The sequence below is a fragment of the Benincasa hispida genome, chromosome 8 (genome assembly GCF_009727055.1).
Source record: "Benincasa hispida cultivar B227 chromosome 8, ASM972705v1, whole genome shotgun sequence".
NCBI lineage: Eukaryota > Viridiplantae > Streptophyta > Magnoliopsida > Cucurbitales > Cucurbitaceae > Benincasa > Benincasa hispida.
In genome coordinates, this window is record NC_052356.1 from 25,032,333 (window position 1) to 25,048,455 (window position 16,123).

The window sequence follows — 16,123 nt, forward strand, 5'->3', positions numbered from 1 at the left end:
GAGAAGAAGACACCGTAATTTTTATAGTGGTTCGGTCAAACTCGACCTACTCCACTCCCCAAGCGCCTCTTGGAAATTTGAATAAAATCTTTCCGACCTCTTTCTACGGATTAGAGCCCAATCGTTACACCACCGCTCCTTTTACAAGTTCAAGAGCAAACCCGATCCTTTCCACGGTTTAGGATCAAACTGTTACAAATGTTGAAATTTTTGAAGAACACAATACAACTCTCACTAGAGTGGATTTACAAGTTTAAGCACTCAACAAATTTATCCTCACAATACAATAACACTCTCTTAAGAATAAAATGAAGAAAAAAAAATTGGGAACTTAGAGAGAGCAACAATGGAACTTTTGAGTTTTGGAGGATTATGAAATGTAAAATTTGTTGGTTTAAAATTTGGAGAGGAATATGGTTTATATAGAGATGGAAAATTTTTTAGAAACCACGATTAATTTGGATTTTAGAAAAGAAAAATCAATGGTGGATATTTTAAACTAAACTAGTTGTTAGATACAAACAAAATATAATATTAAATTCCTTTTCTTTTGAAATTCACTTTCTTTTTAAATTAATCCAAAAAATTAAAAAAACATACCATGTGTCAAAAACTAGCTATTAGACACAAACATAAAATAATATTAAATTCATTTTCTTTTTAAATTCATTCTCTTTAAAGTCAATCCAAAAATAAAAAAACATATCATGTGTAAAAAACTAGCCGTTAGACACAAACATAAAATAATATTAAACTTATTTTCCTTTTAATTCATTTTCTTTTTAAATTCATTCTTTTTAAATTTTAAATCAATCCAAAAATCAAAAGTCCATCATATGTTAATCTCTTAATGATCCACCATTCAACCAATATACTGCCACATGTCTATATGTAAATGGTCTGGTTATGCTACGTCATCTACCATGATATTTTCTCTATAGACTTGTTTCGGTCATATCGTCTTCGTTTTAGCTCCGATTTGAGTGATTCAAGAGGTGTTAGAATCGTTGTTCCGAGCTCTACGCTATGGATATATTAAAACCTTAAGATTTTTAGTAATTAAAAATTGAGTTTGTTATCATCAAAACATTGATTAATTAATTTGAGATTAAGGGCCAAAAAGCCAACATAAAGAAGGGTCAATGGATCATCAACTTTAGACTTTTTAGCAGTAATTCTTTGAAGCAGAACTCCAAGCTCCCAGGACTCATTTGCCAATACATTTATTGTCTTCTTGCAATAAGAAGCTTGACAAACTCCCTAATTGGACCACGCTCAGCAATAGGAATCTCAGTGTGAACAAGATCGGGCACATACTTGTCTTGATACAATCTATGATGCCAATATTGTATATTCTCTCTAGGAGCATTTAGTGGTTTCAGTTCAAGTGAAAGACATGTGAAGAAGAGAAATTTTCTTTTGAGCTTGCCTTTAGGAAGTCCTAATGTGAAGTCCATTGATAAATCTTCCCAAATAGTATGTGGTATAGGTAAAGGAGTATATAGACCCGTTTTTTTGCTAGATGCTTTAAAAGTTTTGACAAATATAGCATCTTTTGACAAAATTGGTTACATCCTTTATTAGTTGTGGCCAATAGAACCGTGAAAAAATTAAAAGGATAGTTTTATCCCTACCAAAATATCCCGTAAGACCACTAGCATGAGCTTATTTAATGATTGATTCTATTAGTGAGGTGTGTGTATGCAAATAGTGTCTCCTTTAAATAGAAACTCTCCCTTAAATAGAAATCCATCTAAGATATGAAAATCTTTGCATGAAAGGTGATTATTACATTCAATCCAAATTTCTTTAAAGTCAGGATCCGTAGGATATAATTCAAAAATATGGTCAAAAGTTATAATTTCACCCTTGAGAAGAGATAGAAGCGTACGTTTTCGATTTAAGGTATCCAACACTTTGTTGTCATTCCCTTTAGTATGTCTAATAACAAAATCAAACATTTGTATGAATGGTGGCCACTGGGTGTGCATACTACTTACTAATTTACTTCAATGAAAAATGGTCTGTTTGAAGTTTAAATTCTTTTCCAAGCAAATAAGTGTTCCTAAGTTTTAAGAGCTCTAATTAAAGACATACAACTTTTCTTCAAAAGTAGACTATTTCTGTCTAGCATTACTTAAATCTCATTTCGTAACCATTTAAAAAACAATAAAGAAATAAACATATAGACACTACTTCCACCTCCAAATTTCTTCTACTATTTATCTACGTTTTACCAAATGTTTAAAAAATCAAACCAAATTTGGAAAACTAAAAAAAAAAAAAAAAAAGTAATTCTTAAAAAGTTTTTATTTTTAGAATTTTGGTTAAGAATTCAATCATTGTAGTTAAGAAAGATGCAAATCATCGTAAGAAATGAAAAAGAAATATGTTTTAACTTTCAAAAATAAAAAACAAAAAATAAAATAATTACCAAATGGGGCCTTAATTTTTCAATAAAAAATTCAATAGGGTGTTTGTTCTCTACATTAACTTAAAAGGGTTTGTGGAAGTTTGGTAAGGCTAAAATGGGGCTTGAAGCAAGTAATGATTTAAGTGTGTTAAAGCTGTCAATTGGTTCCTTACCCCAATGGAAATTATCCTTTTTTAAGCAGTTAGTCAGTGGTGCGACGATTGAACTAAAATTTCTAATGAATTTCCTATAGAAGGAAGCTAAACCTAAAAAGCATTGGACCTCTCTAACTATTTTAGATCGCTACAGCTTCAATTTTCTTAGGATCTACTGCTATGCCTTCTTTGCTAATTAGGAAGCCTAAGAAATGTATTTGAGGACATAAAAAAACTGCATTTTATAAGGTTTATGACTAAGTGAACTGTCATGCAAATGTAGGCTACCAAGCGCACTTTCTTCTTCTCGGCGGTGTTGGTGTATGCAAAAAATTCTCTACATTTTTCATCGTCCATTTGATCATTAAAAGCTAAGGTTAGATGTGGCCCTAATGAGAGTGGAAATTTGTTTGTTGATGTCAACTACAGCAAAGTTCTACATCGTTCAATTGGTCTTCAACTTTGAAGGCATAGTATTTGAAGGAAAGGAAAGGGATCCAATAAGAAAAGAATTTTTTCATCCTTGGATCAAGGGACTCTGATTCCACTTGATGCACACATGTGAAAGAAATGCCTCAAACTTTATTAAATGATGCTGAAATGATACAAATGAAGTCCAGTTTATAGGGAACCAGCCAGTCACTAACAAAGATGGTAACCAGTTGTACAAGAATTCTTGTCCCATACCCACCTGCTTTTGCTTTCTTTCCAGCTTTTGTTCAGCTTTGAAGGTTTGAAAGTCGTCCTTTGTCATTCATCACTGGTCTATAATTCTGGGGTTCTTGAAACATTTAGTAAGTTTCTTGGAACAGTTCTTTCATTTACTTGCTGCCTTGCCATGTCTCCTAAGATGACTTGGATACCATCTATGCTCGAACGCATCTCCATCAAGGATTCTTCCACCAACAGCATGCGTACATTGGTTGTCTTCGGAGATAAAGGTTGAATTTCTAGGTCTTCGACATTGGCGTCTCTTACCCTGTTGTTTGGTTCTGCGACCTTACCAGCCATCAAGTCCGATGGATTCTTAGAGCCGCTCTGATACCAATCAAGATCAATCCTTGATGCAGTCAAGGTGGAAAACTTCGAGGACGTTTGGGGCAAGGGTTATCATCAAAATATAATAACACCTCTTGTTATAGCAAAAACTATTTCAAAACCTCCAATTAGTTACCGTCAATACTATTTCAAAACAACCCCATTTTCTACCGTATTTACTATTTATTACAGTTTTTACTATTTTATATTCATCATTTTTTTATTATTTGCTACCGTGTTTACTATTTTCTTCTCAAACTAAAATAATTTACACCTCTCAAACACATACTATTATAACCAAAACTAAAATAATCTACACCTCAAACACAAACTATCATAACCCAACTATAATAACTAACTCATTATCCCAAACATTCTCTTTGTTTTTAAAACTGAATAACATCCCAGGCCTCCTAACCATTTTGTTTTTTTAAAAAAAAAAAAATTAAACCTATAGACACTCCCACCTAGAGATGTCCACGAGTGGGACACGGATCGAGAAGCCCTCCCCATCCTCGCCCCCGCCCCCTATTCCATTCTCCGTCTCTGTGAATTTCCCCGTAGGAAAAATTCTCCACCGTTATTTTTTTAACATTTTTTTATTCCAATTAAATATATATTTTTAACAACTCTTTAAACATATCCAATACGATTTTCATTTAAATAAAATATTATCAATTTTGCTAATAAAAACAATAATACACATGCAATTTTAAAAGATATAATTAAAATGTTAAATTCTCATTATTTGTAAAATTTTAATTTCAATAATTAGAACATCATATCTTAAATATTACAACATTTAAAGAATTAAAGTAATAAAGTCTTAAACTTAAATAATTAAAACCTCCATAATTATCCTAACAAAGTCTACCATATTAATATATATATATACAAAAGCCAGGGCGGGGTCGGGGCCAGGGACGGGGACGGGGAACCCAACCCCGAATTATAAGTAGGAAAAAAAAAAGTCCCCACTCCCCATGTATTGGGGGCGAGTTCCCACAGGCCCTGAGCCCATGGGTTTTTTGGACATCTCTACTCCCACCTCACATTTCTTTTCTTTATTATCTATTTTTCACCAATGGTTTAAAAAACTAAGTCAAATTTTGAGAAGTAAAAAAGTAGCTTTCAAAAAGTTGTTTTTGTTTTTGGAATTTAGCTAAGAATTCAACCATTGTACTTAGAAAAGAGACAAGTTATTGTAAGAAATGTGAATGAAATAAGCGTATTTTTTAAAAACAAAAACCAAAAACCAAATGATTATCAAACGGGACTTGAATTTTATTAACTAAAGACCAGCTTATATACTTGGTCAAAAGAGGTGACTTATGACTTATACCCGACTAAACAAGTTACACTTTAAGGCTCCACTTGGTAATCTTTTTATTTTTTGTTTTTGTTTTTAAAAAATTAAGTCTATGGATACTACTCCCACGTCCAAATTTCTTCCTTTCTTATCTACGTTTCATCAATGGTTTAAAAAACCAAGCCAAATTTTGAGAACTAAAAGAAGTAAGCTTTCAAAAAGTTGTTCTTGTTTTTAGAACTTGGCTAAGAATTCAACCATTATACTTAAGAAAAAAGATGCAAATCATTGTAAGAAATATAGATGAAATAAGCTTGATTTTCAAAAATAAAAACAAAAAATCAAATGACTATCAAACGGGGTCTAAGTAACTTTACTATTTAAAGAACAAGTAACAAAAGTGGAGTTACCACAATGTAACTTTATATAGATATTATAAGAAACTTTTAGAATAGTTAAGGTTGTTTTCTACCTAACAACTTTAATATTTTTTACTCTTAGCAAAGTATAAAGATGAGATTGGCCATTTTGGTCTTTGCCATGATGTGCTTGGATTAGGATCACTTTTTATTTTCTTGTTTTTTTTTTTTTTTAGAAAAGGATTACAATCACATTTATTCATTAGGGCCTCAAACACAAGTATATAATGAAGAATATTATTCTTTAAAACGGGAAATTGGCGACTACTTTATATTCATGATGATCATAAACATGTCTGTTAGCTAATTTAAATATAGCTCAATAGATAGAGTATAAATTATTGTTTCAAAAGTCAATAATTCGATCTCCCATCCTTATAATTCTTGAACAAAAAGACATTTATTAAGTTCTTTATGCTCTCCTAACTTGAGCATTGTTAGTTCCGGTTGAGATTGAAATTTGTGCAATACCTGCCTAATATAATCCCAAGTGAAAATCACATTTTGAGAAATGTCAATTATTTCAGTTGAAAATCACATTGACAACTTTATTATTAGGGGCAATAATCACTATTTTCTTCATGACAACTTTATTATTAGGGGCAATAATCACTATTTTCTTCATGCTTTCTCACATCGTTGTGTTGGTTATTTGTCTTTTTCATTCCCAAAGAAAGATTTTTTAATGAGAATATATTTTGTTATATGATTAAATTTTGGAAAGTTTCCTTAATTATTATTATTATTTTTTTTTTTTTTTTGGTTTGGGTTGGGTTTGGGTTGGTAGTAGTAGTATTGACCACGGTAATTAGTAGAAGACGAGTGTTTGATTATAGAAATGGTTTTGTTTGCTATCAAATAGGTAGTGAGAAAAAGTGAAGCATTGTTTTACTATTATATCTTCTATCCTTAGTTCAATATGTACGGAGATAAAGATTCAAATCTCTAACCGGTTAATCGAGAATATATACTTAACTAGTTGAATTATACTTAGATTAATCGAAGATATGTATAGTTGAACTACATTAAAAAACAAAACGATATTACTATCTCTAAACTTCAAATAAATATGTTATAGTTTGAGCCAAGAAAACTAGAGCAATACAATCATGCATTCTCATCCAACCGTTCAATTTATTATATTTATAATACTAATTATGAATTTAAATCATTCAAGGACAGGGCAAGTTGGAGTCAAATGTGTTGAATCGACTTCAAAAGTTAATACATTGAAGTTGTGAAGTCTATTTAGAATGCAAAATTACTTAGTTTAGAATTAGAAAACATTAGAGGGGAGAAAGCAGGAGTTCATTGATAAACATGCAAACCTCAATAATAAAACACCTATCGAAGTTAATGAAGTTGAACTATTTAAGGCCACCTTCCTAAATCAATGGCCAAACACCCCTTAAAAGTAGATGAATGTAACTAATACATTCACAAATATGCATTCCGATATTGTGATATATCAATCTAAACTCTGACTAAATAAGAACAGTTAGATCATTGGAAGACCCGATTCCTTTAGCAAGTCATGTCAATTTAATAACTTGTACTTGTTTTCAAGTACTATAATGAATATTCTTCACAGGGAAAGACATAACATTAAGTTTCATAATAATGAACTCAGGAACATGAATCATAACAAGGATAATGGAAGGAATTATTTGTAGGCTCAGACAAGGACTTAGTGTGCACAAATTTGAACAGAGGTAAAATATTACTTTGAAAATTAAACCCTTTTCAGGTCACATTTACAATTTTCAATTCCCCCCATGTTTCTTTAATCCATCAGTCGTGCAACACATCAAATCAATGTTACCCAGAATTGCAGAAGAAAAACATAGATAGCAGATTCATCGACTGAAGAAAATTCAACAAGATGGAGAAGAAGATACATGTGGAAGTTAAGTAGCAAATGAGGCTATATAATGAGCTGAGCAGAATAAATGAAAGAACGGATTCGAATATGTAAATTATTAGGATGAGCAGCACCCACCTTTTTTGGGCTCTTCTTCTACTAGGTCCTCTCCCTGTATAACTACAGTAGTCTTTCCATTCTCCATCCAGCTCACATCCTGCTTGTTAAGTTCTTGAGATATCATAACTTTTCGGCTCAATATGTTGTAGATCTCTTTCACGACTGTCTGAAACGCATTCGTCACATTTGAGGAATCAAGGGCTGAGGTTTCTATAAAAAACAGACCCTGAGCTTCTGCCAAGGACTTGCCTTCAGCAGTAGGTACTTCTCTAGCATCCTTGAGATCAGACTTGTTGCCAACCAGAATGGTTACTACATTCATGTCGGAATGAGCTGTTCAATAAGACAACGCAAGCTTCCAGGTTATAAAGAAAAGGCAAACTTCCCAACATCAGTTGAACAGAAACAAACTATTGCTTGAGCCTTTTTTCATTAAATGGAAACAAAAAAATTTATTGATATAATGAAAAGACACTCCTGCTCCAAACAGGAGACAAATAAAAGAGACATACACAACAACAAAAGAACACAAGCCAAAAAGAAGAAAACGTTCAACTGAGAAGCACAAGAAACTTAGAGAGAGGGTCCCTTAAGAAACTAAGAGACAAATCGAACCAAGACAAACTAGGCCAAACACAGAAACATCAAACCAAAAAACTGACTAATGCTTGCACCTTTAAGATCGTTGATTGAACACTGTAATGATATAATTACAACCAAGCAACTTCTCACAATGATCTTTTTTCTCCTTTTATTTTACATTTCCAATTTAGATGCAGCTCTCGAAGAAATTCTAGCTTATCATCTTTCATTACTTAAAGACTCTTTCTTAAAGAAAATTCTACCATTTCCAGAACACGATCTGGTTAAGGTGAACTGTAAACACAAATCTTTGAAGCCTTCTTCGAATACTCATGAAGAGAGGAAATCGCTGTTTCTTAATTTTTTTTCAAATAAAATACTGTCTAAATTTACACAAAAAGGATACAGTAATATAAACTGATAGAATAATGAGAGGTAAACCAGTTCAATAACTTGAACTAGAATCAAATAAAGAGGCATAACAATGTAATATTAGAGATTTTATTTTCAAGAAACATCAAATAACATCTTTATAATACTTACTGTGAAGTTCATTCAGCCATCTCCCAATGCTGTCAAAGGTCTGACGCCTACTAATGTCATATACGAGGAGAGCTCCAACAGCTCCTCTATAATATGCAGACGTAACAGCCCTAAATCGCTCTTGACCAGCTGTATCCCATATCTGAGCTTTGATTTCCTTTCCATTTATTTCCATCTTTTGGGTTTGGAACTCCACTCCAATGGTTGACTTTGAATTAGGGTAAAATTCATCTCTAGCAAATCTAGCAAGCAAATTTGATTTTCCCACGGCTGAATCACCAATTAAAACAATCTTGAAAAGATAATCCTCAGTTTTTTCCTCCTCAGAATAAAAAGCCATCGCCCAAGCCTCACAGAACTCTATAGAACCATAATATTTCAAAATAACTTCTGAACTCTGGGTCCTTCAGAAAGTCAAATTCCACCTAAGGATGCAATTCTTCCCTATTCACAATCAATGAAATAGAATTCTAGAATATAAGAGACAAAGGAAACTTGAAAGGAAGGGAAGGTATAAAATACGCCAGAGATATTTTGCGAGTACTTACTTGATGGAGTAAGGAAAGAATCTGGGAGTACCGATATTCTGAAGCTAATAGCTGGTGAAGAGAATGAAACCAAAAGGGCAATAGAATATAATCTTGTGTCAATCCGCCTTAGCTTCAACAGATCAACTAAAAAATTCTGGAGCTTTCTCAATATTGAACCCAGCCTGGCCATTCCAAGAACCAAAACAAATGTACGAAGAAATTTATATTAAAAAAAAGTATAATTAACCAAAATTCTAAAAGCATTAGGAGGAAATAACTCTGATGGTTGCTGCTATTTCTTTCAGAAGATACCATGAGAAGGCAGTATGCAAGCACAGTAAATTGTTGCAACATTTTAATGGAAGCAAATTTCAACTCTGTACATTTGATATCTAATGGTAATACAATAATGAATGGTATTATACCAAGAAAGTAGATGGCCATGATGACGATAATTGACAAACTAATCATTTCCATAAAAGTATCAAGACACAGAAACAGTAATGCCTTAATAACCAACATCTGGACATGCTAAATAGCCAGGTGTATCAATAATCCAATTTCCAGAACAGATGAGTAACTGCATCATAATAATTTTAAATAATTAAATCCCACCGATGTTAAGTATATTGCATATCTTCAGGTAGAGCAATATGCATACATAAGATACTAGCGCCAAGCAAGTTCAAATTCAATACTGTGGTGATACATTTGCACGTGGTCAATGAACCACCATCCCAATTTTATCATCCAATAAACTGATATAAGAAATATCATCCAATATGGATAAAACAAGACTTGTAATTATTATCAATTGAATTATATTCTTCTGTCTAAGTTGAATCAAGCCACTCTCTCTAACTTACCGACTCTTGATATGAATATCAACTTGAAAAGTGGTTTCAGAGAGACGAACAACAAATGTTTTCACATCAGCAAAGAATGACTTGCTCAAGTTAAACATTGCCATATGCACAAAAGCCAAGATGATGATGATGATGATGATGATGATAAATAAACAAACAACCAACAAAAACAACAACAAAGAGTAGCTACCGATGTCACATGTGGCAATTGGAGTCTCTTTACAACCAAACCTCAGATATTAATTTACATAATTTCATGTGGCATCAAGTCAAGTTTTTTAAGGAGGTTTCTCATGAAGAATCAATAGGCAATTGTGCAGAGAAGCCAACTAAACACAACCAGATTATCAGATTTCTTTCTCCTCTAATTGTTCGTTTTTGCTGGCACCATGTGAGAAAAGGTCCCCTTTCATTTCAAACAGCTCTTCCATCTAATAACATCATCCACATAATTTTTTGTTCTCGGATGTCATTTTTTAGAAGGAGGGGAAAATCTTGTGCCCATTTATAACAGAGCTTTCTTGTTTTGATAATAGAAGAATCTATGTCATAAATCCTCTTCTAGATCATGCAGAAATATTATGATTGGGGCCCTAGGTGAAAATCTTGATCTTTGTATCAATCAGAAGAGCTTAGTGTTCCACCCTTTTTTTTTAGCCTTTCCGTTATCTTCATGAAAATTCTGTTGTTTTTTTCATTAAAAAAGAAGGTAAACAAAAGTAATCATATCAAGTAAACAAAGAAATTTAGCCAACATGAGCATAGCTTAACTGACATAGTGTTTGTACTATCAACCTCAAAGTCAGAGGTTCAATTCCTCTACCCAATATATTGTAAAAAAATTAAACAGAGAAATTTATCATCAAACCCTAATATCCTCAAATGAACCTATACATGAACAAAATAGTGACCTAATAAACTCCAAATAAGCAAAGGCAAGCCTATTTGAATGAGGCGTGAACATGCAGAAAACTTATTCAATCAAGTGAAAGAAAAGAAAAAAATTTGCCTCGTGATTTTGTTCCTAAGGATGCCAGCAAATCGCTAAATTACCAGCATTCTCAATTTTTATCCTAAATGTATGCTTCACAAGGAGAAACTGAAGTATCTCAGAATACATTCTTTAGTCGTTAATAATGACAAGATTAGAGTAATTACCATAATAATGACAAGATTAGAGTAATTACCATAATAACATCTAACGTGAAAATTATTTCACTATTACATTTTATCACCATAACTCTTCTGACCCAGAAAACAAATTCTCCTGGTTACTTTGTTTTACCAAAGTATATACCAGCACATTCCAAGTCACATTACTAGGTACAAAACCATTTTCTACACCTCTATAAAAAAATAAACAAGCATCATTCACCATGCCTTCTTTGCAGTGCCAACTGATAAAAGTGTTATAGGTAAAAGCATCGGGGCGAACACCTTCAACTTGTAATCTATCAAATAGATTTAAAGCTTCCTTGATACGTCCAACCTTGCAAAGCCCATTTAAAACACTGTTATAAGTGACTATGTCAGGCACAAAACCTTGATTGATTACATCTCTTAGAAACTCAAATGCGTTGTCCACTTTTCCAACTTTACAGAGCCCATTGATCAGAATATTACACGATATAGTATCAACACTAAGTCCATCCATTATCATTTGCTCATATAATTCCAATCCTTTTTCAACATTCCCAGCTTTGCAAAATGCTTTTATCAGACCATTGTAAGTAATCTTATCAAGGGTGCATCCTCTGAACAACATATCATTAACAAGTGTGAGTGCTTTTTGGAATGCACCCCTCCTTAAAAGTGCATGAATCAGTGTATTGTAAGTCACATTGTTGGCAACTGCACCATCCAATAACATATTATGAAACAACCTGAAGGCCTCATCAATCCTATCAACCTTGCACAATCCATAGATTAGAGAATTATAAGTAAATAAGTCAGGCTTGCACCCTTTCATGGACATTTCACTCAACAGATTTAAAGAAACATGAACCTTCCCGTTCCTACATAGAGCACATATCAAACAATTGTATATAACTGAATTTATAGTCAATCCCCTTGTTGACATCTCATGTAAAACAAGTCGAGCTTCTTCAAGAAGCCCTGCTTTACAAAGCCCATCAACCAATGTTGCATATGTGATCACATTCGGCTTGCAACCCCTCCTAGACATCTCATTAACCAAATCACGAGCAAAACTAAAACTCCCCTCTTTGCAGAGACCATGGATCAAAATGTTGTATGTAAAAATATCAGGCTGAAAACCAAAATTCATCGTAGTCTCATTAAGTAAACTTTGGGCTTCCTTAAGTCGTCCGCTCATAACATATCCATTGATTAAAGTATTAATGATAGCATTGTTTGGACAAGGGATTTTGTTCAATAATGCTCTTGCTTCATTGAGTTTTCCAATCCTACATAGTCCATGCAACAGAAAACCATATGTCATACTATCAGGGTTAAAACCTCGAAGAAGCATTCGATCGACCAATTTTGTTGCATCATGAATTTTATTTACTTTGCAGAGGCCATGAATAACATCATTGAAGGTTTGAACATCAGGCATGCATCCCATAACCAGCATTTCTTCCAAAAGCTTTAAGGCTTCACTAACTTGGTTTCTTTGGGATAATGCATGTATTAAAGTCTGATAAACTATAGAATTGGGTACACATCCATGCTTTGTCATGTCTCTAAGGAGTGAGCATGCAGAGTCAACCTCGTTAACCATACAAAAAGCTTTCATCACAATGCCAAAAGTAAAAACAGTGGGAGAGACACCCTTACTCAACATGTCATAGAAAACATTTGTAGCAACTTTTGGGCAATTACCAGTCACAAGTATTTCCAAAACTACATTATAAGATTCGAAAGTTGGTTCACATAAATAGACAGCCCTCATATCTAGGAGCAATCTAATTGCTTGTCCAGGTTGTCCAGCTTTCCCATAATGTTTCATAATTATCATGAAAATGGACTCTCGAAAAAAAATTCCTTCTTCTTTCATTTGCATTAACAGTTTATCTATAACCTTGAACTCCCCAATTTCCCCAAGCTTATTTATAAACACATAGTATACATCAAATGTATGGCAATAGCCCTTCTGGCCACCCACCCGTTCAAATATTTCCAACAATGTGGGAACATCAAGTGGAAGCTCAAGCAGTTTACAAAGTTGAACAGGAGTAATTAGAATGCGAGACTTCCTAAGCTTTGTGAGATCAAAAGGTTCAAGTAAACTCTCCCATTCAGTTTCAAGCTCTGATTCAACATTCATCTTGGTTGGACCACTACCATCTCCAATATTCCCAGCTAAAAAGCTTTCTTTGAAAGAGTTCTCAATATGAGTAATAATCTTAGGTTCCAATGAACTAAGATTTTTGGTACGTTTAGCAATTTTTCCAAAAGAACTAAACATTAATAAAAGATAGTTCAGGTGGTCGACTTCAAATTAGAGTAGAGTAGTCTCTAGTAAATCTTGCAAGAAATTTTGATTTCCCCACAAACTAAATCACCAACTAAAACAGCCTTGAAAAGATAATCCTCAAGTACTCCCTTTGGATAAAAAGCCATCGTCCAATCCCCCATAGAAGTCTACAGAACCACACTAGCTTAAAAATACCTTCTGAAATTGGATCCTTCAGGAAGTCAAATCCCACCTAAAGATGCAACTCTTCCCTATCTACAATGAAGAAATAGAATTCAAGAATATATATGAGACACAGAAAAAGAAAAAGAAAATAAAGAGAAGTCCTGAGAATGGCACCGGAACCCATAAATCATAATCGATAAAGGTGAGAGAGAGTTCACACCCAGAAGCGAACACAAAATCAAAGGAAATATCCATATATCAAATACCCCATTGAAACCAACAAAAATCTTTCCTTCTCAACCTCAACCAAAAGCCAGACTCGGAGAAAGCAAAAGTCATAAAACAATAAATAAACAAGAAATTAAAAGAACCCAAAACTCCAATCTTACTAGTTCATGGAAGGGTTGAGAAATGAGAGTGAAATGTTGGAGGGGCGAAGAGGGGTGGTAGATTTGGGTGGAATCTGGGGAGTAAAAAGCAATGGGGAAGTTTGTGGTGAATTTGAATTCAATTTGTAGTGATGAGAAGGGAGTGTACATACATGTGAGGGCTATAAGTGAAGGGTGAAAGCGAAAAAAGTGAAAGAAGAAGGGATTGAAATACCTGATAGGAGAGAGGTTAGGGTTGGAAATCACGAAGAAGAAGAAGAAGAAGAAGAAGAAGAAGAAGAAGAAGAAGAAGCTTCGTCAACGCTCATCAGTTTGGTGGGATAATGCAATGAGCAGTGATGTGAATCGTGATTCGTTCGAAACGGAAAATTGAAGAAGAGGAAGCAGAAACAGTAATAAATCTGAAGGGGGCTTCGGCCTTCCAATTTGCGATTCAATGGAAGCTGACGAAGGAGAACGCAAGATTCTGGCCCATCAACACGCTCATGGCCCAATAATAAACCATCCTCCACTCCCTTCTACGCTCTTCGTGTTCCGTCGGATTTAACACTACTTTTTTAATTCAATCTAATTCTTCAACTTCTAATTCAAATTCTTACCACTAGATTATGTTTTTTGGAAACTATTTTTAAATTATGTTATCCAAATGATATAAATTTTTTGAAAAAAATAATAATTTTTTTTTATAGTTTCAGTCTATTCAGACTTTGAATTCAAAATTTTAAAATACATAATTATATTAAAAATGATTAAAACAATAACAAATAAGTTATTTCATATTATAAATTCAATTGTTTTTGTTAAATTAAAATATGTAATATCATACCAAAGTTTTAACATAAAAAAATTCATAAATATATTTTTTTAACCGTGTTATTTTAACATATAATAAATATTCAAGGGTTGGACTTGGAATGGGTAGTCATTCTAAACTCAACCTTTATTTGGGACGAGGATTAGAAAATCCCTCTTTTCTATGGATTTGAATGGTAAACAATATTCAAATTCATAAATAATAATTTTTTTCTTTTTTCTAATCTAATATAGAAAGTTTGTGGACCAATTTTCGGTCACCACCTTCGGTGAGCGTCATTGGCTAACTTCAACAACCATCTCCAACAACTACTTCCAGTCAATCTTTGATTGTCACTCCCTGTGACCTTGCCAGCAAACTTCCGACCACCAACTCCAACTAACCTCCGGTCTCCACCAACAAACCCTGAAAAATATTAATACAACACTTTTAGTATATAATAAACCAAGCAAACTTGTACACAAAAATACTTTTGAGAAAAAGTTATCAAACACAAGTAGTATATAAGGAGCTTTTAAGTGTTTCAATGAAAATAAATTTTCGAAAAATATTTTTTCTAAATCATTTCAAACAAACCTTTAGTTTAATTACAAAAATGTTTTAATACACTTTCTCTTTATTCTAACTATTTTTTCTTTTAGAGTTTTTTTAATTATTATTATTTGTTAGATCATATCTTTTAATTCTTTCTCTTCTCTTCTTTGTCTAACATTAATGTTTTCTTCGTTTTAGATTTTATTTATCTTCTTATATTTTTCTTAGATGAAAATCGATCATCTATCTATAGGTTCCTTATTTGTATAGGTTTTGAAAAGAAAACTATTTTAAAAAGTTCATAACCACAAGAAACTTCATTTATATGTTTCTTTTCGTGTTAATATTATTATTATATTTTTATGAGGTGTAACTAAATATATTTATTTCGACAATATTTGTAGAAATCCTTAATTTAAATTAGTTAAAATGGCAAAAGTTTATAAAATTTTATTTCAAAATCCAGTAAAATCAAAATATCAAAATTTTAAAGTACTTGATTAAACAAAATTAAAATATTTACCAAATCTCTATTTCAAAATTCAAAAAGAAAATAAACAAATATTCTTCTATTTTTTTAGTTTATTTTAAATTTAACTATATTAAAATAATTAAGATGATAAATTTGAGCTAATAAAAAATCTAACCACTTATTAGATACAAGAAAATATTTCACAAACTCAAGATTTATAAATATGCATTTTTTCTTGGTCAAAATTTGGTATCAACACTACCTATACTACTGAGTATTACGAGTGGCAAGACCGAGTCGCAAGTATAATTTCAAACTAGTTAGGATTTTCTAGCTTAAGCAATAAGGGGGAAAGGGGGTTGATGTAGTTGAGAATTTAAAGCAAGTAAAATAAAATGTAGCGATAACTTTCGAAAAGAGCTATTTTTATGACTCTAATCTTGCTTGCTCATTGAGTTAAATGTGTTTAATATC

At 32.6% G+C, this 16,123-nt stretch overlaps 2 protein-coding genes across 4 annotated transcripts; both read right to left on the reverse strand.

Moving 5' to 3' along the window:
* Window positions 1-7,021: 7,021 nt before the first annotated feature.
* On the reverse strand, window positions 7,022-14,184 carry LOC120082861 (ras-related protein RABA5a). Of its 2 annotated transcripts, none has more exons than XM_039038210.1 (4): window positions 14,044-14,184; window positions 8,989-9,152; window positions 8,441-8,884; window positions 7,022-7,648 (listed from the first exon to the last, which is right to left on the reverse strand). In XM_039038210.1, exons 3-4 carry the CDS (start codon window positions 8,778-8,780, stop codon window positions 7,314-7,316), a joined length of 675 nt encoding a protein of 224 aa, XP_038894138.1. In that variant the 5' UTR covers window positions 8,781-8,884; window positions 8,989-9,152; window positions 14,044-14,184; the 3' UTR covers window positions 7,022-7,313. The 2 variants fall into 2 exon arrangements, with proteins under 2 accessions (XP_038894138.1, XP_038894139.1); XM_039038211.1 differs by lacking the exon at window positions 14,044-14,184 and adding an exon at window positions 13,830-13,903.
* Window positions 10,942-14,179, reverse strand: LOC120082860 (pentatricopeptide repeat-containing protein At5g64320, mitochondrial). 2 transcript variants are annotated; one of them, XM_039038207.1, is made up of 2 exons: window positions 14,044-14,179; window positions 10,942-13,530 (listed from the first exon to the last, which is right to left on the reverse strand). In XM_039038207.1, the coding sequence occupies exon 2, from the start codon at window positions 13,264-13,266 to the stop codon at window positions 11,068-11,070; it is 2,199 nt and encodes a 732-aa protein (XP_038894135.1). In that variant the 5' UTR covers window positions 13,267-13,530; window positions 14,044-14,179; the 3' UTR covers window positions 10,942-11,067. The 2 variants fall into 2 exon arrangements, with proteins under 2 accessions (XP_038894135.1, XP_038894137.1); XM_039038209.1 differs by lacking the exon at window positions 14,044-14,179 and adding an exon at window positions 13,830-13,902.
* Window positions 14,185-16,123: the final 1,939 nt, after the last annotated feature.

Bases quoted from the DNA above. Each gene is read 5' to 3' on its own strand.
- LOC120082861 (XM_039038210.1), bottom strand. From the start codon at position 8,780: ATGGCTTTTTATTCTGAGGAGGAAAAAACTGAGGATTATCTTTTCAAG. The intron at 7,649-8,440 runs GTAAGTATTATA...CTTATTGAACAG, and splicing joins ATGGCTGAATGAACTTCACA to CTCATTCCGACATGAATGTA.
- LOC120082860 (XM_039038207.1), bottom strand. From the start codon at position 13,266: ATGTTTAGTTCTTTTGGAAAAATTGCTAAACGTACCAAAAATCTTAGT.